The sequence below is a fragment of the Neomonachus schauinslandi genome, chromosome 5 (genome assembly GCF_002201575.2).
Source record: "Neomonachus schauinslandi chromosome 5, ASM220157v2, whole genome shotgun sequence".
Taxonomy (NCBI): domain Eukaryota; kingdom Metazoa; phylum Chordata; class Mammalia; order Carnivora; family Phocidae; genus Neomonachus; species Neomonachus schauinslandi.
Window position 1 is genome coordinate 21,368,892 of NC_058407.1, and position 26,060 is coordinate 21,394,951.

The window sequence follows — 26,060 nt, forward strand, 5'->3', positions numbered from 1 at the left end:
AGTTAACTTCAAATTTCTTTTCATCCTAAAAAACGGTACAGTATTTTTATGAATGAAATAATACATTTCTGCCAACACAGTACTGATCAAAAAGCACTTTAATAAATTGGCTTTGGTTTCCACCCTTTCCAACTTATTCTAAATAAAAAATAAATGTAAAACACAAATAAGATTAGTCTTCCCAACTTTAGTATGTATAAATAAAAATGACAATTTTTAGATAAAATACGTAGTTATAAAAGAGAAATCGTATCAGCCAGAAAACACTTTAGCCAATCCCTCCCAACTCAAAGTCACACAAAACAGCCTTCCAAGGAAAACTGACCAGTGAGACAGGTATGTTCATGCTCTCAGCTATAAGGAATTAAATTTAAAATGCATTCACTCTTTCATCTTCTAATGAAATATAACCTACTCTCAGGAACAATGTGAGCACTGTTATGGTAGTCTAACTCCTAAATGAAAATATGAGCTGAGATACAGTTTACTGTAATAACGTAGCTAAGAAACCTTTGAAAATTAGCCAAGGATCAAAGTATTTACATAAGTTTAAGAGCTTATCTTAGGATGAAAGGTAACACAGGTCCTTAACCTACTTTAAAAAGATAATTGAAATTAAACCTTTAATTCAGAATGTTTCTTAAATATCAAATTTCTCTTCACAGACGCTATGTCCATTTTCTTCATAATCTTCTCTTGTTACTACCATATCTTCAAAATCGTCATTCTCTGATATCAATTTTCCACCTTCCCAGGCATAAGTAATAGGGCTAAAAATAAAGTTAAGATAAGTGAACCCAGATTATTTTACAGAACTGAAATGCCAGAAAACATTCATTAGTAACTAAAACGTGGCAATCTCTACCCAACTTGATTTAACAGAAAATCACTTAAAGTGTGAAAATAAGCATAAGCTTCATAGGAATAAGGTAAACTAAGAAAGAAAAGAATCTTGGTCACTAGTACAACTAAGTGTTCTTTTTTTCCCCTGTGCCCTGAATTTATAGACCCTCTACTTCTAATTAAAAACAAGAATACAATAGGTCAAAAATGCATAAAAGGAAAAACACTGTCATAACTGGACCTAAATTTTGTATGTGGCAAAGATATGTCATCTATTTTGCACAACAACCCATGAAACAACTACAACTATTCTCCCATTTTACAGATTTGGAAAATGAAGTTCGGAAAGGTTAAGTGTGGGACTACGTTTTAACCCAGAACTTTTTTTAGTCTGTGCTTTTGCTGCTACACTGTTACCTCTAATAAATGAAACGTTTACATGATAGGACATGGTCAGTAAAACTAGAACACATAAAACATTTAGTTTGGTTTTATCTTCAACCAAGGTTATACTTTGTGTTATGACTCAATTCTATTTCTACTGTTCCTCTCCTCCAAATCAGTTTAAAATCTGAAAAATAATGAAAAGTTAACAAATGTTTTTATTCATTGTATTTCCTAACCTTTAAATATATATTTACCTATGTACATATAACATACATACATATATAAAACAGTTGTACAATAAAAATTTGACGAATAAAAGAATAAAAATTATTTCTGTGGATCCCTTGGCCTGTAATGTATGCATGACTTGCATTTCAAATGCAGGATAAAAAGTGTGTAGGGGGGGAAAAAAAGCAAAAAAAAAAAAATATTCGTGGGGAATAATGAAACATGGTGGAAAAATAATAATTAAATACACAGGATAAAAATCTAGTATGCTTCATTTTCTACAAAGTATATGAACATTAATGCTGACAAATATTATTCCAACAATTGTTTATTCTTTAATCTGATAGCTATAAATTACGTGAGCAGATGAGGGCCTTCTATTTACAGCTACTGATTTAGAAAAATTCTATTTTACTTTAAAACAAAACTCTAGGGCACTTGGGTGGCTCAGTTGGTTAAGCGACTGCCTTCGGCTCAGGTCATGATCCTGGAGTGTCTGGATCGAGTCCCGCATCGGGTTCTCTGCTCGGCAGGGAGTCTGCTTCTCCCTCTGACCCTCCCCCCTCTCATGTGTCTCTCTCTCTTTCTCTCTCTCTCAAATAAATAAATAAAATCTTAAAAATAAAAACAAAACTCTAAAATTAAGAGTCAGGTATATGGGGAGCGCCTGGGTGGCTCAGTCGGTTAAGTGTCTGACTCTTGATTTTGGCTCAGGTCATGATCTCAGGGTCAAGGGATCGAGCCCTGTGTCAGGCTTTGTGCTGGGCATGGAGCCTGCTTAAGATTCTCTCTCTCCCTCTGCCCCTCCCCACAACTTCTCCTTGTTCACTCTCTCTCTCTCAAAAAAAAAAAAAAGTCAGGTATATGGAGTCTTATTTGCAACTCTGCCTGGCAACTTAAGACTGGGACAGCGGTGAGGGGGTGTTATTTAGACATATTTTTGGTAAGAGACATGTATTTGTTCCCAACTCAAGATAAAGAGAACTAGATTTTAGTCTGGTCACTGCTATTAACTTATTTTAAGGCCTATAACTTATTATAAGGCCTCTGCCAAGTCATGAGCCCTTGTTTCTTTATTTACAAGGTAAAAACGTTGAACAGGATGTGGCCCCACTAAGCTCCTTCCTCAGGAACTACACTCAGCATCTTAGCATCAAGCTGCCCACTGAAATGTCAGGTTTATTATTTTAATTTTTGAGAAAGGGAAAATAAGGATTCCCAAGGTGAAATAAACCTGCTAGAACCAGGCTTTAAACTCAAGCCTACCTATTGACCATTTTATCTACAAAATGACTTGCATGTTTTATTTCTATATCAGCCAACACTTACTTTTCAGGCAGCACAACTGAAACATCGTAATCTGTTGGAGTGAGACATCGAACTTCTGAGTAAACCCGATCTCTAAATCCTGGGAAAAGGGAATTTCCTCCTGTCAAAACAATGTTCTTAAAAAAATGCGGCTGCATTTCTTTAAGAGGGAAAAAAAAGAAGTAGAAAAGGCATCAGAAAACCTGTTTACTTATCTTTCCAGAAAGATAGATATGAGGGCTTAGGCAAGAGCAAACAGTTACAGTTACCGGTTGGGAAACCATATAACTTTTTAATAACCATAAAAATTATTTATAATTTATAAGATTTTATAATGAAGTTAAAGTTTACAAAAATTGACCCATTAAACAGAGTGAAATATGACCTCATAGATCTTTAAAAGAAAGGCTAAGGTGAAGAGGTTGAACTGCTGACTACTTATATACACATGTAAGCTAATACATAAATGAGTAACATTCTAGCAGCAGAAGTTTGGTAATTATATTTGTTCTTCCCTAAAATGGAGGAGGTCTGTCTGTAGGCTGAGATTGTGAGCTAAGGTAAGGTTAAAAAGGAGGGCCTTCAAGGCATTTTAACTTGGAAGCCCAAACTTCCATGGGATCTCACTGAGACAGACCTATTTATTGTGCAACGTTACATTTGACAGTGAAAAATACTCATGATCCATAATAATAAAGGAGCTTATGTTCTACACTCAAAGTTACAAGATGGCAAACCTTATTAGGTGCCATATGGTTAGCTGGTATTAAAAGCCACCATGGGGAAATCTATGAGGAATTAGTAAGTAATGACCACCACACCTAAGGCTTCTGTTCACAAAAGCAGCACACAGTCCACTTATACTGACACTTAGTCTCATGGCATTAAAGCAGTGCAGTATAAAATGCTGTACAGCACCACCTACAACTTCATATAACACACAAAACTGATGAGACATTAATACGAAAACAGTTGTGAAATAACTACATTAAGGTGATGGCATTATGTGATTTTCTTTTTCTTTTTTTTTAATGCGACATTAAAAAATTGCAGGAGCTAGATTTTCTCCAATGCCTGCACTGTTCCTTATGAACTAGGAAGACACTTTCAAGATATAAAAGTTCTCTCTAGCACTCTAGAAAATTATTTAGGTGAATCCTGCTTCAGGAGAACCCACACATCACTGAGAAGCACCATACTTCAGCCTCATTAAATTAACTTCCTGTATATTAGTCCAAATAAAACTGAAAAGACAAACCAGTCCCATCAATAGCTAAAAACCATCATTTTGTTAAATCATAAATTTCTATTCCGTGTAATTTGAGTTAAATTAAAACTTTTCTAAAACAGATACAGCACTTTAATAGTCATGAAGAGATTAATTTCTTCAAGTTTAAGCAAACCATAACTCTACCTGTATCAAATTTCTAATCTAGGACCAATAAAGAATTATTCAAATGCACTACGGGACCTGAAATCTCTGCAAATAAAACAGGCTTGCCACGTGCCTGAAATTACTTAGAAACCTCAGGTGAGGGGCGCCTGTGTGGCTCAGTTGGTTGAGCGACTGCCTTCGGCTCAGGTCATGACCCTGGAGTCCCGGGATCGAGTCCTGCATCGGGCTCCCTGCTTGGCAGGGAGTCTGCTTCTCCCTCTGACCCTCCTCCCTCTCATGCTCTCTGTCTCTCATTCTCTCTCTCAAATAAATAAATAAAATCTTTAAAAAAAAAAAAAAAGAAACCTCAGGTGATTTCTCTATAGTTCACAGAGCTTATGAGTTTTTTTAGAAATATCATTCCCATTCAATACTTTATTCATGTACCTTCAGGTACTTACCTTCAGGTAAATTCTGAATTGAATAGACAATAGCTTCTGGAATACCCATTTCTTGAATGCCTATATCAGAAGGATTAAAGAGTATTTCTGGAACAGCAAATCTCTCATTGGCCAGACGAAGAATTTGTTCCCCAGATTTATATTTTCCACTTAACACCATCTCTTCCCTTGGCTTAAAGAAAAATAAGATAAAAAAGTTTAAGCTACATTATCTAGTCCATACGACTAATAACATTTAGTAACATGTTATTACTAATGTATTAACCACGTTCTTGGAAGTTTCAGGATTCTCAAAAGTTAGAAAAATGTGGCCTTCTCTGTTGCCTAAACCACACGAATAAATAATTGCTCATTCTTTTTTTTTTTTAAAGATTTATTTATTTATTTGAGAGAGCGAGAATGAGAGAGAGTACATGAGACGAGGGAGGCTCAGAGGGAGAAGCAGGCTCCTCGCTGAGCAGGGAGCCCGATGCGGGACTCGATCCCGGGACTCCAGGGATCATGACCTGAGCCGAAGGCAGTTGCTTAACCAACTGAGCCACCCAGGCGCCCATAATTGCTCATTCTAATGCAGCTGTTCTCCAAAAGATGATCTGGCCTTATTCCTTACATTTTAAAACAGAAAGAAAGGAGAACAGAGGAGAGGGAACTTCTTAACCTGCCTATAATAACAGACCAACTTCAGTTCCTAGAGAACAAAGAACATACTCCAAAAAACATGTAGTATGTCTTACATTCCTATCACTACTACCTACTTTCACTCTCCTATGTATGCATGTATGTATGTATGTATGTACGTATTTTTAAGTAAGCTCTACGCCCACCATGAGGCTTGAACTCATGACCCCAAGTTCAAAAGTTGCATACTCTACAGACTGAGCTAGCCAGGCACCCCCACTCTCCTGTTCTAGATGTTTAGTGGATCTTGTGGCTGTATTCTATCAAGATATCCCCTTTCCCAGGCAAGCCCTTCAGGTCTCCTCCCTCCTTGGGAGCTTTGTACTATCACTTCGCTATTAATAAACCTTGCTTTCCTGCCCCCCCAAAAGATTTCCCTTTTCCCTTGTACAAAAAACCTAAATATTTAAATTCATTTATTCAATCTTCAGAAATCAATTTTGAAATCCATGGACTTCATCAATGCAATTTTCTTGTTATTTATATTCTGCTGAGCTGTGTTCCTGAGGGGCCAGAAAAAATAATCTTCTACAACACTCTACATCATTAAAATAATGGTCCTTCCAATTTTACTAAGAATCATCAGCTCTTCTAGGTTCAATTATAGACATTCACTTGCAATTATATATGCAATTGTCCTCCTGAAACAGCACATAACCCAATCTTTTATATAAGTAAAAAATACTTAAAATATATAAAAATGTTAATAATTACTAAAGAGTAATGTATTTAAAGAATATTACAGATCCCTTAATATAATCAGTCATCTATTCTCTGTCCAGATTTCTGCTTCCTCAAAGAGGCTTTTGCTGACTTCCAAATAAGCGGTCCCTCCATTATTCTCCACTATCACTCTATATTATCCTTCATAGTTTATACTGTTCACCATCAGATGTCTACTACCTAGCACATAATGAGTACTCAATAAATTCTTGAATAACATCATGTAAGTCAACAATGTGCCATTCATTGTATTAGGCATTTTATATACATTATCCCATTGAACTCTCATATAACCCCATGAGGTAGACATATTTTCCTTTTATTAATGATGTATTGGGTTTGGCAAGGTTACATGACTTGCTTGAGATCATTCATCTAATAATCAAAAGCACATACAATATATTCCTTCCACTACATTGCCTCTCTTAACCTGGCTATAATTCTGAATTCTATCATCTGGAATCTGGAAAGTCCAAGTTCGAAACATTATTCTTAAACAAGAATATCCAAAAATTACACAATTCTCATAATACTTAAGGAAGAGAAAGGAAAATTTTAACCCAATAAACTACTGTTACAGTAGCAAAGAGGAAAGTATCCTCTCAGAGTATTCTTCCTTCTTGGGCAGAAAGGAAAATCTCTCCTATAAATTTATAAATTCACTTAAAAGTGATACTGGCTTGAGTTTAAAGGATATAACTCACTTTGTCAACACTCAAAATAAGTTGAAACAGATGCACACTTGGGAGAAATTCAGTTGACAAACATTAGTGATTATATAGTCCATTACCCAGATTTTACAGAAGAGGATCATGTGATTGTCCCAGGCTCAAATATCTAAACTAGGGGAAAGAGCCAGAACCAGATATCCTTGTTGAATATTGGCTCTAAAACCATTAATCATCAATATATAATGTGGAACTACAAGCAGTTTCTGTTTTAAGAGTACAACTCCAAAAAAGATTTTTTTTAGACATAGACAAAAGAAGGAATTTACAAGGGCTACTGGGAGTTGCTATGTTAGTCAATGTAGGCCATGATTACTACACAGCCTCATAAATTTGGTCCAGTACTATAAAAGAAATGATCAGTTTAAATTACAATGGCTCTGCAGAAACTGTTCCTGTAATCATTAATCATGAGCCAGATTTTCTCAATTTAAGTCCATCAAGTACATTACATTTCAGTAGGCATCCCCTTTCTGATAAGAGATAAAATTGAAATTTGTATCAGTTGTAATCAGTAACAATATTACAGAGCTTATTATTGTTTTTGTTACTATCATAAGTACTAGAAAATGAAGATTGTACATTTTCCCAATTATTTAAAAATATTCTTGAATAAACTACCAAAATCCAAGTTTTAACAATATCCTAAGGATAAGGGCACTCAAATAATAATTTTTTTCATTTTATGTAGTTATTGTTTTTCTAATTTCATAAACATATATCAACTTTCATCAGAGTTGTTGCATATCAGGCAAAAATGAAGTTAATGAAGTACTAAATTCAAAATAACACTTTTTTTTTTACTCTTCTGAAAATTACACATTTTAGGATTAATCCTAACATATACTAAATAAAATTTTTTCTAAATCTTAAAATTATTAAGATATACACATGATTTTTTTTTTGTTTGTATTTTTGGGGGTTTTTTTTCAATATACGCATGATTTAACATGTATAGGTAGCTCCTGAACATGGGTTTGAACTACATGGGTCCACTTATACACAGATTTTTTTTATAATATGGTACTATAAATGTATTTTCTTTTTCTTAGGACTTTTTTGATAACATTTTCTCTCTAGCTTACTTTATTGCAAGAATATAATATATAATGCATATAACATACAAAATATGTGTTAATCAACTTTATGTTATCAGTAAGGCTTCTAGCCACCAGTAGGCTAGTAGTAGTTAAGTTTTTTGTGGGGGTGGGGGGTGTCAAGGTATACGCAGATTTTCAACTGTGTGGGGGGGAGGGGAAGTCGGTTGGCACCTCTAACTGCCACATTATTCAAGGTCAAGGACACTGAAAAAATTATAAATTTTAACATTAATTGACAAAGTAAAGATTGAACTATTATTTTTGAAATAAAAACGCAATGTAACATTCCATCATCTGGCAAAAGTCCAGGCCAACTGACTCTCTTCATTCAACTGATAACAAGGAGTCTACACTGAGTTAATGAAGCTTAACCTATAACTAGATACTGATCACAAAGCCAAAGGCCAATAAAAGAGCTGCAAACAATATTATGTGGCTTCTGCCCTTTTTCTCCAAAGATGATGAGTAAAACAATGGTCACTTGGAGGAATAACCACATTCCTACTGGCTCACTATGTAAGGTACAGGTTTGAGAAAACAGGGCTTATACTTTGGCAAGGAGAAAACTGGCTGCATTTAGCCCAGTAAACTGATAAGGTGTTATTTGCAGGGCAGGAGGGAACTACATTAAAAAAAAAAAATTTCCAGACTTAGCTGACAGTACAATTATCTGGAAGAGATTTTTAAGATTAAGTTTTCAAACAAGGATTTCCAGGGACAGGAATTGAGAACATAGATACAGATTATTCTTCAAGTACCCTGGGTGAGTCCAATGATCAGTCAGGTTTGGAGAAATTGGGAATCACTGAGACTTTACTCAGGGCCCATCCCTGTGAATTACAGATTACCACCATTATCTCTACAAAATGCTGCAAATTATCCATAAGGTGTTTTATATAACCGGAGTGTTTTGATGAGCAATAATATATGAAGATGGTATTATCTATTATTTGCAGTTTTCATTGTCCTGTAAAGAAAAAATATATACTTTCGATATCTTACAGAGGACTTGGGCTTCCCGTTCATGAACAGGCAACCTGATCTCATAATCTGTCCCAACACCCACTTTTGAAACCCAACCTATGTCCTTCCACAAGTATCTGTCTCTAAGAACATTACAGAGTGATTTCAATTTTATGAGGCCTCCTCAGAATTCTGATTTGTATTTCACCTCAATAATGTCCAAAAAAATTTTTTTTAATTTTAGGCATATAAGGAAGGATAATTAAAAGAAGTATAGAATTAAAGAAGTATAAAACCCATGTATTCATCAACTAGTTTGATACAACTTTATAAATTAACACTCCCCCTTTGAATTTGGTGTTATCACTCACAATACAGTTTTATACCTTTACTTCATACTTTATTTCTAAGCAACATAAATTATTCCATACAGCCTTGAAAATATACATATCTTCCTAAAACTTGCTTAAAGACATCATCATGTCTTAGATATTTTAGACAGAAACATGTTTTTGAGATGTATACCTGATTATCATGTAGCTCCACTTCATTTTCACTACCGCTTATTTTATAATATGAATATATCAAAATTTATTTATTTTCCTCCATTAGTGGATATTTGGGCTCTTCTCAATTTTTCACTCTTTTAAAATATACCACAATGAATGATATCATAAACATTTCCTTATGGAAACATGCTTACATTTCTTTTTTTTTTTTTTTTTTTTTAAGATTTTATTTATTTATTTGAGAGAGAGAATGAGATAGAGCGAGCATGAGAGGGAGGAGGGTCAGAGGGAGAAGCAGACTCCCCGCCGAGCAGGGAGCCCGATGCGGGACTCGATCCCGGGACTCCAGGATCATGACCTGAGCCAAAGGCAGTCGCTTAACCAACTGAGCCACCCAGGCGCCCCCATGCTTACATTTCTGACCAAAGATTTTTAACTTCCCAATAGTCCTCCAACAAGTCAGCTAAAGGGCAAACTTCACATTTACCCAAACAGAACTGACAGTTTACCTGAGCTGATCAAAGATAAGGAGAAATTATTTTGACATCCAAGAAAAACTGCTTCTCAACACTTTGAAAGTACACTGGACTTTGCCCTTTTCAACTATAATTTGATCATATCAGACCAAACAAGTAAAATTCAGCCACGTCAGCTATGTCAATAACTTTCACAACTGGCAAATAACCAACTTCTAACTGGATTTAAACTAATTCTTAAGAAAACAGAAAAGGATTAACCATAATATGAATAATGATACTATCTATCTCCAGATTTCTCCCATGTGCTATCATTCAGCTGATGGTTCTTTCTCTAAATAACTTTAATGAGATATTGATTAATTATTTATACACTTGTGTCTGGAGAAATGGTCAGCAGAAAAGTAATTATCAACAACTCTGTTAGACTCTACCAAATCCAGCTAGATGTTTTTCAGATCTGACTGAGGTGGTCACTTCAAGCAATGTCATTTAGGATTTTTAAAATTACCTTACAAAAGCCCTTTTTAATTGTACTGAAGTCAGGCAAAACATAGTCTATCATTACTGTATTTTCTTCTCCTTTCAACCTGGAAAATAAAATAGAGACTTGTGAAATAATTAACTATGTATAGCATTACCCAAGAATCAACTTTCTAATTCTTAGATTACTATTATACATACTTTGCAATATCCATATCTCTATAAAAATCCTGAGACACATAGCACACATCTTCTTTCACTTGATTAATCACATGTGTTTCATCCATAACATGTAGTTGCCTAAACAGAAATAAAAACTGTAAAATGTGAAATGGAAAAATGTAAGTATAATTTACAATTACTTAAAATATTTTTTCTGGAGTTAAATCTTTGGGTAACTGATTTTTTAAAATATTAAATTTTTGAATGTGTAAAATATTTTCAACTTTATAGAATAATCACACTTCCACTATATTTAATCTCCACATTATCCCTCTGAGGGCAAATATTAATCCAGTTTGCAGAAAGAAATGAAAACAAAGGCTTTAAATAAGGTAACATTTATTAGAGAGCAAACTTTTTCCTCCTCCAACCATTCTGAATAGAATCTTGATAAAATGACTTAACTCTTTGCACTTTCTTTTCTGATCATAGTAGTGAGTTAGCACACAGTACCTGACACATATTAGATGCTTAATAAATATCTGATGAGTGAACCCAAGAAACACAGGGTTAATAAGCAAAACAAAGATGCTTTTAAAAACTGTAGACAACACAAACAAATGGAAAGATATTCCATGCTCATGGCTTAGAACAATTAATGTTATTAAAATGTCCATACTACCCAAAGCAATCTACAGATTCAATGTAATCCCTATCAAAATGCCAATAGTATTTTTTAGAGAAGTAGGACAAATAATCCTAAAATTCATACGGAACAACAAAAAACTCTGAATAGCCAAAGCAATCTTGAAAAAGAACAAAGGTGAACAATGCCCACAATAGCCAAACTATGGAAAGAGCCAAGATGTCCATCGATAGATGAATGGATAAAGAAGATGTGGTGTATATATACAATGGAATATTATGCAGCCATCAAAAGGAATGAAATCTTGCCATTTGCAATGACATGGATGGAACTGGAGGATATTATGCTGAGCGAAATAAGTCAATCAGAGAAAGACATGTATCATATGATTTCACTGATATGAGGAATTCTTAATCTCAGGAAACTGAAGGTTGCTGGAGTGGTGGGGGGTGGGAGGGATGGGGTGACTGGGTGATAGACATTGGGGAGGGTATGTGCTATGGTGAGCGCTGTGAATTGTGTAAGACTGTTGAAATCACAGACCTGTACCTCTGAAACAAGTAATACATTATATGTTAAAAAAATAAAGAAGAAGATAGTAGGAAGGGAAATACGAAGGGTGGGGATATCGGAGGGGGAGACAAACCATGAGAGACGATGGACTCTGAGAAACAAACTGAGAGTTCTAGAGGGGAGGGGGGTGGGGGGATGGGTTAGCCTGGTGATGGGTATTGAGGAGGGCACATTCTGCATGGAGCACTGGGTGTTATACGCAAACAATGAGTCATGGAACACTACATCAAAAACTAATGATGAAATGTATGGTGATTAACATAACATAATAAAATTAAATTAAAAAAAAAAAGAACAAAGCTGGAGGTATCATAATTCCAGATTTCAAGATATACTATAAAGCTATAGTAATCAAAACAGTATGGTACTGGCAGAAAAACAGACATATAGATCAATGGAACAACATAGAGCCCAGAAATAAACCCATGCTTATATTAATCTACAGTAAAGGAGGCAAGAATATATAACAGGGAAAAGATAGTCTCTTCAATAAACGGTGCTGGGAAAACTCACTCCATATACAAAAACAAACTCAAAATGGATTAAAGACCTAAATGTGAGATCTGAAGCCATAAAACTCCTTAAAGAAAACATAGGCAGTAATCTTTTGGACATCGGCTTTAGCAACATTTTTCTAAATATGTCTCCCCACACAAAGGAAATGAAAGCGAAAATAAACTATTGGGAGTAAACTGAAATAAAAGTCTTTCACATAGTGAAGGAAACCATTAACAAAATGAAAAGACAACCTACTGAATGGGAGAAGATATTTACAAATGATTTATCTGAAATATTTATCTGATAAGGGGTTCATCTCCAAAATACATAAATTTTGGAACACAATACCAAAAGAACAAATAATCTGATTAAAATGGGCAGAGGACCTGAATAGACATTTTACCAAAGACAACATACAGATGGCCAGCAGACACCTGAAAAGATGCTCAATGCATCTTCTCAATGCAAATCAAAACAATGAGATATCACCTCACACCTGTCAGAATGGCTGGTATCAAAAAAATAAGAAATTATAAGTGTTGGTAACAACATAGAAAAAGAGAAACTCATGTGCTGTTGGTGGCAATACAAACTGGTGTAACCACCGTGGAAAACAGTATGGAGGTTCCTCAAAAAATTAAAACTAGAACTACCATATGATCCAGTAATTCCACTACTGGGTATTTACCCAAAGAAAACAAGAACACTAATTTGAAAAAATATATGCACCCCTGTTTACTGCAGCATTATTTAAAATACCCAAAATATGGAAACAACTCAAGTGTCCAATGATAGGTAAATGAATAAAGAAAATGTGGTATGTACACACACACACACACACACACACAATGGAATATTAAGCAGCCACAAAAAAGAATGAGATCTTGCCATTTGTGACAACATGGATGAACCTAGAAGGCTTTATACAAAATGAAGTAAGTCAGAGAAAGACAAATACCATAGGATTTCACTTATATATGGAATCTAAAGAACAAAACGAAGCTAATTAATTTAATTAATTAATAAATTAATAAAAACAGACCCATACATACAGAGAACTGGTGATTGCCAGAGGAGAGAGGGTAGGGGGATGGGCAAAATAGGTGAAGGGGAGTGGGAGGTATAGGCTTCCAGTTACAGAACGAGTAAGTCACAGGGATGAAAGGTAGAGCATAGAGAATATAGTCAATGTACTGTAATAGCATTTTTTGGTGACAGATGGTAGTTACATTTATAGTAGGCACAGCATAAAGTATAGAGTAGTCAAATTACTATGTTGTACACCTGAAACTAACCTAACATTGTATCAACTATACTTCAATAAAAAACATACAAAAAAAGATATAACAAAAATGTGAAGTTATTCCCTCTGAATATTTATTTCTACACATATATACTACATATACTTATTGTTTTAGACTCAATATCATCTCACATTTTCTTATGCTACCATTCTTTAAAAATATGGTTATTTACTGCCCCATAATATTTATTAGAAGATCTATTAAAATGTATTTATTAATGTTCCTAGTGTTGGAAGTTTAGATCAGGGAGGAAAGATACTTGTGTGTTTATAAATGTGGACTTTGGTTTTGTTGTTTTTTGTTTTTTTTAGGTGGGCTCTATGCCCAACATGGGGCTTGAACTCATGAGCGTGAGATCAAGAGTCACATGTTCTACCGACTGAGCCAGCCAGGTGCCCCAGAGACTTTGGCTGAATCACAACCTAGCAACCAAGTTACTTTACCTCTTTGGGACTCAATCTCTTCAACTCTAAAAGGGTAATAATAATAAGATCACCGACTTAACACATCTGTAAGAAGTAAATGATTCTAATTACACATGTAAAGTGTTTAGCATAGTCCTTATACTAAGTAAAAAACATTCTTATTACTTCCTTTTGCTTTTTGTTATCTTCATATACGCCATATTCTACCGCAAGATTCACTATTGCACCAAAGAGAAGAAAAGATGATAATTTAACTATGACAATTCTAAGGTACCAACAACTGGAAGATCCACCCCAACTAGAGATGTGAGAAAACTCAAAATTGATGCAATACAGGTATTTTTATCTGTATCTCAGACTATCTCATTATTTATTCATACTCTAGGACACAGAATTTGAAATACTGTTAGTATCTTAGTGTATTGCCAAACTGTTTACCAGAAAAGTTATTTCAAGTTATGCTCTAATCAGCAGCCAGCATCACAATCTGCAACATTATCTTTTTTTGCAACATCATCTTTTGAAAAAAATTCTATTAATTTGGATTGTAAAAGTTGTGGTATTTTAATTTGCATTTTTCTACTAGGAAGTGCCATGAAAAAAGGGAAATTCTTATTTGTTAACTCGTATATCCCAACCTCCTAAATAAATGCTCAATATTTTAACTGAATTTGTAATTAGTACAGATGTTTAACATTTTTTATGTCTGAGAATTATCCATTTATATCCTTTGACTGTATGTAATTCTAATGATTATCTATCTGTGCCACTGGCCATTTGTTTTCTGAGAATCATCTAGTAGCCACTGTATACCAAGGTAGTGCTTTTCTTGAGGATTGATAAGAGCCCTTAATATATTGAAGATTAACAACCTGGTGTCATATTTGTTTCAAGCTTATTTCTCAGGTTTATATTACTTTTGTTCACGAATGCTTGAAATCAGTGGTTTTCCAGACTAGAAGAGGACAAAGAGGGATTGGAGTGCTGGTAATATTCTGCCTGAGCTGTGTTCTGGTTACTTGGGTGTATTCAGTTTTTAAAAATTCACTGAGTTGTACATTCAAGGTTTGTAAATTTTTCTGTATGTTTTACCTCAATAAAAAGTTTACTTTTTTCTTTTTTTAAATTTTATTATGTCATGTTAGTCATGATATGGTACATCATTAGTTTGGTTTTTTTTTTTAAGATTTTATTTATTTATTTGACAGAGAGAGACACAGCAAAAGAGGGAACACAAGCAGAGGGAGTGGGAGAGGGAGAAGCAGGCTTTCCGCAGAGCAGGGAGCCCAATGCGGGGCTCGATCCCAGGACCCTGGGATCATGACCTGAGTGGCTCAGTCATTGGACATCATTAGTTTTTGATGCAGTGTTCCATGATTCATTGTTTGCGTATAACACCCAGTGCTCCATCACCAGGCTAAAAGTTGTATGTGGGGCGCACCGGGGTGCCTTGGTTGAGCGTGTGACTCTTGGTTTCTGCTTGGGTCATGATCTCAGGGTCATGAGATCAAGCCTCACATTGGGGTCTGTGCTCAGCACCGAGTCTGCTCGATTCTCTGCCTCTCCTCCTTCTGCCCCTCCCCACCGCTCCCACTCTCTCTCTCTCTCAAATAATAAATAAAATATTTTTTTTAAGTTTTTTTTTTTATTTGAGAGAGAGAGAGAGAGAATGAGCAGAGGGGAGAGGCAGAGAGAGAGGGAGAAGCAGGCTCCCTCTATCCTAGGGTCCCGGGATCATGACCTGAGCCAAAGGCAGATGCTTAAAACAACTGAGCCACCCAGGCACCCCTAAATAAATAAAATCTTAAAAAAAAAAAGATGTAGGAAAATTATATCCTTTATTATTGCTTCTACTATTTTTATTCTTAACAACTCAGTTAAATATTCTCTTGTTGTGGTTTTATTTTTATATTTAAGTCTTAAACCCATTTGGACTTTAGTGTATGAGGCAAAGGAAAATTTTTCTCCAAATAACCAACTTTCCCTGTACCCTTTCCTGAATAATCAATATTTATATATATATTTTTTACAATGTTTGATTCAGAATTAACTATTCAGTCTGTCTGATCTATCATTTAATTCTCATCTAAGTATCACTTTAATTATTACAATTTTAAAATGCTTTATCATCCACTAGAGAAAGTCTCCTTTCACTATTATTCTTTTCCATAACTATTTTTTTATTTTATTTTTTTTTAAGATTTTATTTATTTATTTGACAGAGAGAGACAAAGTGAGAGAAGGAACACAAGCAGGGGGAGTGGGAGAGGGAGAAGCAGGCTTCCCGCGGAGCAGGGAGCCTGATGCGGGGCTCGATCCCAGGACCCTGGGATCATGACCTGAGCCGAAGGCAGACGCTTAACGACTGAGCCCAGGCACCCTATAACTATTTTTTTTAACTTTTTATTTTTATTCTTTAAGATTTTTCTTTTTTTTTATTTGCGAGAGAGAGAATGAGAGACAGAGAGCATGAGAGGGAGGAGGGTCAGAGGGAGAAGGAGACTCCCTGCTGAGCAGGGAGCCCGAGGTGGGACTTGATCCCGGAACTCCAGGATCATGACCTGAGCCGAAGGCAGTCGCTTAACCAACTGAGCCACCCAGGCGCCCTTATTTTTATTCTTTTAGAGAGAGAGAGTGTGAGTGTGTGAGCGGTGGGGGGCGGGGGGGGGAGGGCAAAGGGAGAGGGAGACAGAGAATCTTAAGCAGTCTTTATGCTCAGCGCAGAGCCCGCTACAGGGCTCTACACAGGGCTTGATCTCAAGACCCTGAGATCATGACCTAAGCCAAAATCAAGAGTCAGACACACTTAACCGACCTTGCCACCCAGGCGCCCCTCCCAAAACTATTTCTAAGTATTCTTGCCAGGTTGTTCTTTTCAAGTTCAACTTCAACACCTACCCTTTTTAATATACATGAATTTTTTTCAGTCAGCATGGAAGAATGAATGACTTAGTGCACAGGCTCTAGACTCAGACTGCCTGGGTTTTGGTTAACATTCTCATCTGTCTCAACTTTCTCTGCCTTTCAAATTTGCTGCTTCTAATCTGATGGGGATACAGGAACTAAATATCTAAACCTTTTAAAACCGAGCCCAATGCTGTTTGATTCTACAATGAATAACATTCATATAACCTTAACACTGTATATGCTATTTATGAGACTTCCATTTTTAGAATTAATGTATAAGCAAGGCAAGACTTAACTACAGTAAAAAATCATATGCAAATGTTATCTCAATAATTAAGAAGAAATGGTATAGCATTATGTTTAATGAAAAAAGTCACTGTCTAAAGCTTACATATGATAGGATTCTGTTTCTAGAAATAACAAAACTATAGAAGTAGAAAACAAATTAGAGATTGCTAGGGGAGAGGGCCGTGGTGGGGAAGCAAATATAAAGGGGTAGCACAAAGGAGTTCCTTTGGAGTGATGGAATAGTTCTACATCTTAACTGTGGTGGTGTTTACATGAATCTATACATGGGATAAAGCTGCATAGAAATACAAACAAATGCATGTAAAAAATGGTGAAAACTGGAAACAATTATACTAGCATCAATTTTATCATTTTGATACTGTATTAGTTATATAACATGTTACTCAGGTTACACAAGGCTCTATGTACTATTCTACAACTTCCTGAGTCTGTAATTATTTCAAAATATAAAGTTTTTTACAATGTGCTAAAGCTGGGTAGGAAGGATAAGGGGAGTGGGTCTCTCTTGGGGGTAATGAAAATGTTCTAATACACTAAAACCCATTGAAAATGTACACTTTAAATGCGTGAATTTGTGGATATGTATTATATCTCAATAGAGCTGTTCAAAAAATAATGGTACATCTGACAGAAGAAAGAAGGAAAACGTGGAAGGAAAGGAGGAAGGAAATGCAGATTCACTTATTTTCTCACATGACATAGAGGGGAGCTAAGAGATACTGACGGGGTCATACCAGCCAAAGTTAATGTAGTGAAAAATTGAGATTTAAGAATTCTACTTATAAAACAAAAAATCTCACTTAAGTTTTTAAACAAAATTAAAATAATAGCATAAACAAAATTTAGGAAAGGGAGAAGAGTTGGGATGTGGCTAAGTACACTAATTCCTCATCTTTTAATGATGGATAGTCAACTAATATTGGTTAATTCACAAACAGAAATATCAATATTATTAAGGCTCATAGAGACTAAAAATATAATAGATAAATACAGTGTAAAGACCATACTTTGTGTGGAATGGAATTGACATGAGAGACAGAAAGGGGAGGTAGAGATTTATTTTCCTTTGAAACCCTGATTTCCTTAAATGCATTTTTAATTTGTTTTATAATGTATAATATTTATAACTTCTATAATTTTAAAATATTAAACATATTAAACTCCCTAGAATTCGGAAATATCCAAATTTTGGTGGACACTAGCATTTTATATGCTAGAAAGCTTTTGTTTTTTTCTTTTTTTAATGAGCTCTACACCTACTGCGGCTTGGACTCACAACCCACAAATCAAGAGCTGCATGCTCCACTGACTGAGCCAGCCAGGCACCCGACTAGAAAGCTTTTCAATTTGAACTTTATTTGCATTTATATATGTGATGTGGTTTTTAAAGCAATAATATAGAATTGTTGCCTGAAGTTACAACTAATGGTTAAAGAATAATTGTAATTACTAAAAAGTTCATCAACAGCAGTCAACCCAAACCCTGCCCCCCCACCCCCAAATCAAAGCTATGTATTACCTGTAAGAGATGATCTCCTTTAGATGATTGGTTAGGAGTTTTCCTCCCACATTTATCCTAAAAAGGGAGAATTCAAATTTGGTTCAGTTTATCATACCTTTCATTCGGTTTTAACCTAAGAAAAACATGAGAATTGAATACAACTCACCGAATAATTGCTTCTTTTTTCTTTTTACTTCTACAGTAAGGAACTATATGTGTAAAGGAATATCCACTATCTACAATGATACAGCATAATTCGGAAGGATTATCTCGAAAATACCTATGTGCACTGAGAGCACCAGCTATTTAGAAAAAGATAAAAAAAAACTGCATTAAATAAAAGTGTAATTAATTTAAAGCAATAAAGAATGGCAACAAATTAAGGCAAGCACAAAGACAAAAACTTTCCTTTATTTCTATAGGCTAATTTAAAATAATATTCATAATTGTCACAAACTCTCTGGAGCATTTAAACTAAAACATCACATTTTTGTGGTAAATGTGATTTTAAAAATTTTGTGATCAATTTTTAAAGGTAAATATTCATGACTTAATTATTTTAACACTATAACTTAATTATGAGCATTTATTACATGCTGGGCACTATGCTAAAAACTCCACGAGTATTTGTGTTTTAATCTTCACAACAATTCCATTTTATGGATGAAGAAACTGAAGCACAGAGAAGTTAAATAATATACCCAATGTCATACGATTAGAAAGCAACAGAGCCAACATTCAAACCTGGGCAGTGTGATTCTGGAGCAAGGCTTCTCAACCTCAAAACTACTGACATTTTGGGCCAAGTAATTCCTTGTTGCTGGAGGTTTTCCTGTTCATTTTAAGATGTTTTGCAGCATCTGTCTTCTACCCACTAGATGCCAATAGCACCCTCCCAGTTGTGACAACAAAAAATGTCTCCAGACATTGCCAATGTCCCCAAGGAGCAAAATCACCCTTGAAGAACACTGTTCTAGAGACTGTGCTCTTAACCATTGTAGTATAATATCACTCATATGGACTTAAATTATGCAAGCTAAATATTTGAATACTTTCATTGTACAGTCATGTAATGTAGTTCTAGTCTTTCATAAACTTACTTCTGGATGATATTTTCAGATTGTTTTTCCACATAGTGGCAGGATGAGCTATGAACATTATTTCAATCAATACTAATAATAATGATAGCAAACACATCAGTGGCAGAAAAGGTAACTACCTCAGAAACAATAATCTTTTAGAAATTAAAAATATGTGGCTAGTGGGGCATCTAGCTGGTTCAGTTGGTACAGCATGTGACTCTTGATCTCAGGGTTGTAAGTTTGAGCCCCACATAGAGATCACTTAAAAAAATATATATGTGGCTAGTAACTGCATTAGGGAGAAAATACTGTACTAGTATTAAGATGAAGAAAAGTCTGATTAGATAATCTCTAAGAGTCCATCTAATTTTAAAATTCCATGTTTTATTTTCTTCAAATCTAAAAGAATGTCACCCAATATTCTTGAATTTTAAGTGTTTCTCTTTACCCTATTCATATCCATATTCCCATTAATTAACTGCAATCAAAACTTTAACTCACCATTTACTCTTAAGACTGCTTGGAACTGATATTCTTCAAATAGGATTTCATTCATTGATTCTTGAATTGAAGTGAAGTTAAAGTATGGTTCTGTAATAATAATATTGGTATCTAAAAAATCAACCTATGAGAGAAAAAAATCCCACAAGTTTTATCATTTTGTAGTTGTAAAACACTTGTTTTACATATATAAACAAACTTATTAAATCCTCACAATAATCCTAGAAGACAAGTCTTATTACTAACCCCATTTAATTGGCAAACTGAGGTACAAAAGAGTTGAATAAGTTACCACGGTTCATGTAACTAGTTAGGGTCATAGCTAGGATTTGAACCCAGAAGTCTGATTACAGAATTCATCACTTTATTATTTAATTTTAAGTCTCTTAATGATAGCATTAATAAAATGGTACTATCAGATTGTTTGAAGATGAGTATGCAAACGTAATGAACAATATAACTTCAAGCATTAGATGTTTTGTTTTCAAAGTTAAAAGGCCAGAAGCTTTAGCATATTTAATGTTTACATAATTCTCTCCCACACTCTTAAGCAGCATTAAAAACTGAATATTCATTCACTATACCTAAAGTTATACTACAGACATTAAAAGCACAAAATTTTCACATAATATTCACAATTCAGCTATGTGGACAAAAATATTTTATTGTGAAAATAAAAATGAGATAGTGAATTGGTCTAATAGTAGACATGAATAATCTTGAGTTTCACACAAACTCTCTTAACCTCAAATTCCACTTCTATTCATTTATACTTATTTAATATTTAAAAAATCAAAACTAAGAACAGTATATTAGTGACTTAAATGTATACTAGAAACATATTCAAAAGTTAAAGCTAGACACCTCAATTACCTTCAACCCCAATCCCAGACTTACTCTCTGGAATCTGCCCTTGGCCTTTCCTCTTTCCTGATACTGCCTTATCTCTCACATGAAATAATGCCACTGCCTTCTCAATGCCCTTTCTGCCTCCGTTCTCTTCTCATTCTGTCTTCTGTACTGCTAGCATAATTATCAGCAAGTATTTTTCTAAGTCAGAAATCTGATCATCCTCCCCAAACGTATCTCTCACCACAGAAATCTTCCCTTCCACGACTTGACATTGCCTATGAAACAATGTCCATACATTTGCAATCTCATCCCCCCCTTCAACCCACCTTACAGTGTGTGCTGGTAAATGTTCAACAACCACATCTCCGGGTGGGGGGAAAGCTCTGATTTGTAGGGCTTACAACTTTCTGTGTTATAAATACTGTCACAATTGCTGATTTCCAGCTATCCTGAAGTCAACAAACTCTGAACACAGAGTTGGGAAGAAACGCATGTAATTGGTTCTCATCAGCCAGTGTGAGCCAACTTTCAGCACAAGACTATTCAGTAGAAATTCTGAGTCTATTCACTTTCATACCATGCACTCTTCCCTACCAGATTTTAGCACAAGTAATCTCAAGCATGTACTACTTTTCATATATATGTATATTTTGGCAGTATATATAATTTTTAAAAGTTAAAAATATGACCGATATAAATACACAGTGAACATGTGCAACAGATTTATTTAAGTCATATTAAGGCATAAACTAGCTTTATATCCTATCCTGTTGGTTCTTGCATTAACATGAGTTACTAATTCTTATTGCTGTAACTTTTCATTTGAATAAGACATGGAAATAGAAATTTGAATACATACTCCAATTTGTTACCTGATACATTTCTTTTCCAAAAAGGTAATCCCAAACTTGTCTTTGAACATCCCAATTCACCAAGTAGCCCTAAAAAAATTCTTGTATAAATTATCACAAATATTTGAATAGTTTTTAAAAATCGTATTAACAGAGTCTAAACCACTAATTTCTCTTTATGGTTACGTTCACTACTCAAACATTGTTTAAGGAGATGCCACTCCATACTTACTTTTTTTTTTTTAATGTGTTCATCTCATTTAGCTTTAACATAAAGAAGTAAAATTCAGTACCCACAATCAGTAACTAAGTCATGGTCATTTATTGCTAAGAAGACAACTTAATTTCAATTTTTGGTTTTAATAAGATCTTATTTAAAATTTAAATAACTTTTTCTCAGAGATCTAAAAATATTTCCATACATACAAAATTCTAATTATACATTTAAAAACTGTCTTTACATTTAGGTCTACATTGCTAGAAATGACATATAACTGAATTACCTTCTGAAAAGGAAGGATGTAAAAGAGTCCAGAAGGGTCCTTTATTTCATCTATCTGGTTAGCAGTAAAAGTTTTAAGACGTGCTGTTTTTGACCTGAACTGACAGTTAGGAATTACCCTATAAACAAAGAAACAATATAATTATTCCCTAAATACTCACTTCCAAAAAATACAATTACTTAACCACCCCCCTCCGTGATAAAAAATATTCACAACCAGTGTTTCCCATTTTGTCTTCGAATAATTAAAAAATGTCTTTTTTTTTTTAAGTTCTAATATGCACTAGACTCTACACTGGACCCTTTATCTTTCTCAAGTAATCCTTAAGAAATCCTTCCAGGTGGGTATTGATCCTGCTATCACACAGATGACAGTCAGAGCTTAGGTAAAGTTCCTGGTCTTTCTGGCTTTAATGTGGAATTTTTTTTTTTTTAAAGATTTATTATTTATTCGAGAGAGAGAGGGCAAGCACACAGAGGGAGAGGGAGAAGCAGACTCTGCGCCCAGCAGGGAGCCCTGTGGGGCTTGATCCCAGGACCCCAGGATCATGACCTGAGCTGAAGGCAGATGCTTAACTGACTGAGCCACCCAGACACCCCTCTAATGTGGAAATCTTAATACCACTCTGGTAAAAGATTTACAGGTTCAAAATTCTTGCCATTAAAACTAAGTCTCTAGGATGCCAAAGATTTTCAATTAGCAGATACTACAGGCTACAGAAGTAAGTAGTAGTTTTAAATATGGTTGCTGCCCACCATAGGCTTACAATCTGGTTAGGAAGACAAACTAGAGTCATCATCAACCGTACATGTGTACATGTGTGTGGAGGGAAGGGGGGGAGAGGGAGGAGGGAGGGAGGAAGGGCAGGAGGGAGGGAGGGAGGGAGAGAGAGAGAGAGGAGAGAGAAAGGGAAAGGATACTGGGATAATGTAAAAATGTTCTGTATCTGCTTATTTCATTTACTATGCTGTCATTTTCTCTATATGTTTAAATATTCTTTGAGGACATGATTTTTTCTTTAAAGACTTATTTTAGAGAGAGAGAGTGAGAGAGTGCAGGGGCGAGGAGGGGTTGGGGCAGAGGGAAAAGAGAGAATCTCAAGCCAACTCCCCTCTGAGTGCTGACCCCAACCGGGCTCAATCCCATACTCTGACATCATGACCTGAACCGAAATCAGGAGTCTGATGCTCAATGCACTGAGCCATCCGGCGACAGGGGGACGTGATTTTTAAAAACTGCACTGAAGTCAATCTTATGGTTATATTATAATTTTAGTCAAATTTCTATTGATTATTCAGCTTGCATTCCATTTTTTTTTTTTACCAAAACAATGCCTATAATATAGAGCATCCTGTATTTACTCTTATCAAACACTTCTAACTTATTCCTTAGGTGACTGATAACAGAATTACTGCGTCAAAGGATAAAAACAATGATACAAAAACAAATGTTTCTGCCAAAACATTTTCCAGAAGACTAACAATTTATATCCCTACGCGGTTTGATTGTCCTCTTTAAAAAAGAAAAAAAGGAAAGGAGGAAGGGGGGAATCCTCTGTAAACGTTACAGAAGAAAAGCATCTTTTCTTCTCTCTATATACATATATAACATATATATTTAATGAATGCCATTGTAGTAATTCTGTTAAATCAACCGGGTCAGCCAATGAGCACTACGAAGGGCTTAGACACGAAGCCTTCAACGTCTCCAATCAGTAAGAACTGTTTTTAACTTTTTGGGGGTCACAGAACCCATTGAGGATATGATGAAAGCCGTAACTGCGCCCTCAAGAATATGTATATACACATAAATGTCCACGATTCCTGAGGGTTCATCAACTCTGTACGCAACCCTCCATCAGGAACCGCTTCTCTAGAAGCCTATTTTCCTGAGCTATTTCCTGTTACGAAAGGAAACGTATGTCCCACTTCCGGCGCCGCGTAGCCTAAATTAACACCAAGTACCAGTTCAAAGCATTACAGTCGGCCAGCTCCAACCCAAGCATCCCTCTGGCGCAGGTTAGGGCCAAATAGAGACATTTGCAGTTTACTGTGATCCTGAGATGAAGGGTAGTCTGTGAAACCACTAGGCGTCTGTCTTGTCCTAAGGACCGAGAGAACACTTACGACACATTTTCATGGCTGTAACCGATTTTGGCATTGTAGGCTCCGTTATCCAGCACTAAGGTCGTCATTTTAACGTGAACCAAACGGCCGGCCGCCGCCTTCTCCTGACACTTCCGCTCCCGCTTTTTCCAGTACTCTATGGTTTGCGGGGCGGAGCGTAAGGGTGCTTCCGGTCTCCCTTAGCAACTGAGGACGCCGGAAGCCAGAGACCGCCCTCTCTGCCTGCGGGTCAGGGGGTTGTACAGTTCTCAGTCTAAACGGTTTACGTCGGGGAGAGATCCAACAAGAGTGGAAACAGCTCAGTGCTTTTTCGCCCACTGCATTGCGTATTTGTCCTCTACTTCGCATACTGACTCGCTTCTACAAGTTTCTTCTAATCTGGGCGCCTCGGTGGCTCAGTCGTTAAGCGTCTGCCTTCGGCTCAGGTCATGATCCCGCAGTCCTGGCATCAAGCCCCATGTCGGGCTCTCTGCTCAGCGGGGAGCCTGCTTCTCCCTCTCCTCCCCGCACCTGCTCTCTCTCTCTGGCTATCTCTGTCTCTCTCTCAAATAAATAAAATCTTTAAAAAATAAATAAATAAAATCTTTAAAAAAAAAGTTTCTTCTAATCTCTGTGGTGAACCTATAGCTTTGTGCCTGTGTGTGTGTGTGTGTGTGTGTTTTCGAGTAGTATTGTTCAGTGACATTTCCCAAGGAATAAAGTGCAAAACCATAAACAGCATGGAATTGGACATGAAGTCTCTTCAGCCTCATTCCCGCCAATGCCCATTCGACTGTAGGGTTCAGCCACCCTTAAATTACAAACATGCTGTTCCGTCAACTGCCTTGCTTTTCTACTCATTCATATTCTTCCTCTGCCTACTTGTTCTTCATAACACTGCTCCATCATTCCTATCTAAAAAGGTTTCTTGCCATCTCACACTACTTTGTTCTCACTCTTAAAATTAGGTGCTGCTATGTGTTCTTGTAATGCCCCGGGTTAACTCCTATATATAATAATGGATAAGAAAATGAATTTTTTATCAGAATCCAGACTCCACCACAAATTGGCTGTGTAACCTTGCGAGACGAAGATGGTAATGGTTAACACAAAGTGCTTAATACCTGCGAGTAAACTTTCTAAGACGTTTATACATATATTAAATAACTTAATCTTTAAATTTATGGACTAGTATTGAAATCAAAGAGATAGTGACTAATAGTGCAGTCATTGCATTCAAACTCCTGGGCCAAATGCTGGCTCTTACTAGATGCTGTGGCCAGGCTAGTTAATCTCTCTATGCCTTAGTTTCCTCATCTGTAAAATAGAGTAATATTAATAACACTCCCTTGCAGAATTGTTTTATGAATAGCAAATGACAAAAGTGAAGTCCCTGGTAGTAGTAATCATCATCATCATTGTCATCTTGTTGTCATATAATCATTCTTTTTTTAAAGATTTTATTTAAGTAATCTTTACACCCAAGGTGAGGCTGGAACTCACAACCCCTAGATCGAGAGTTGCACGTTCCACCAACTGAGCCAGCCAGGTGCCCACATATAATCAGTCTCTTAACGTG

The 26,060-nt window shown here is 35.7% G+C and overlaps 1 protein-coding gene across 1 annotated transcript; it reads right to left on the reverse strand.

Annotated features, from left to right (window-relative positions):
* Positions 1 to 130: 130 nt before the first annotated feature.
* On the reverse strand, positions 131 to 24,626 carry ACTR6 (actin related protein 6). The gene is made up of 11 exons (XM_021687547.1): positions 24,503 to 24,626; positions 22,377 to 22,494; positions 21,895 to 21,963; positions 20,171 to 20,294; positions 18,754 to 18,889; positions 18,606 to 18,662; positions 10,464 to 10,562; positions 10,291 to 10,369; positions 4,603 to 4,774; positions 2,788 to 2,926; positions 131 to 770 (listed from the first exon to the last, which is right to left on the reverse strand). Exons 1-11 carry the CDS (start codon positions 24,568 to 24,570, stop codon positions 641 to 643), a joined length of 1,191 nt encoding a protein of 396 aa, XP_021543222.1. The 5' UTR covers positions 24,571 to 24,626; the 3' UTR covers positions 131 to 640.
* Between the last annotated feature and the right edge of the window lie 1,434 nt (positions 24,627 to 26,060).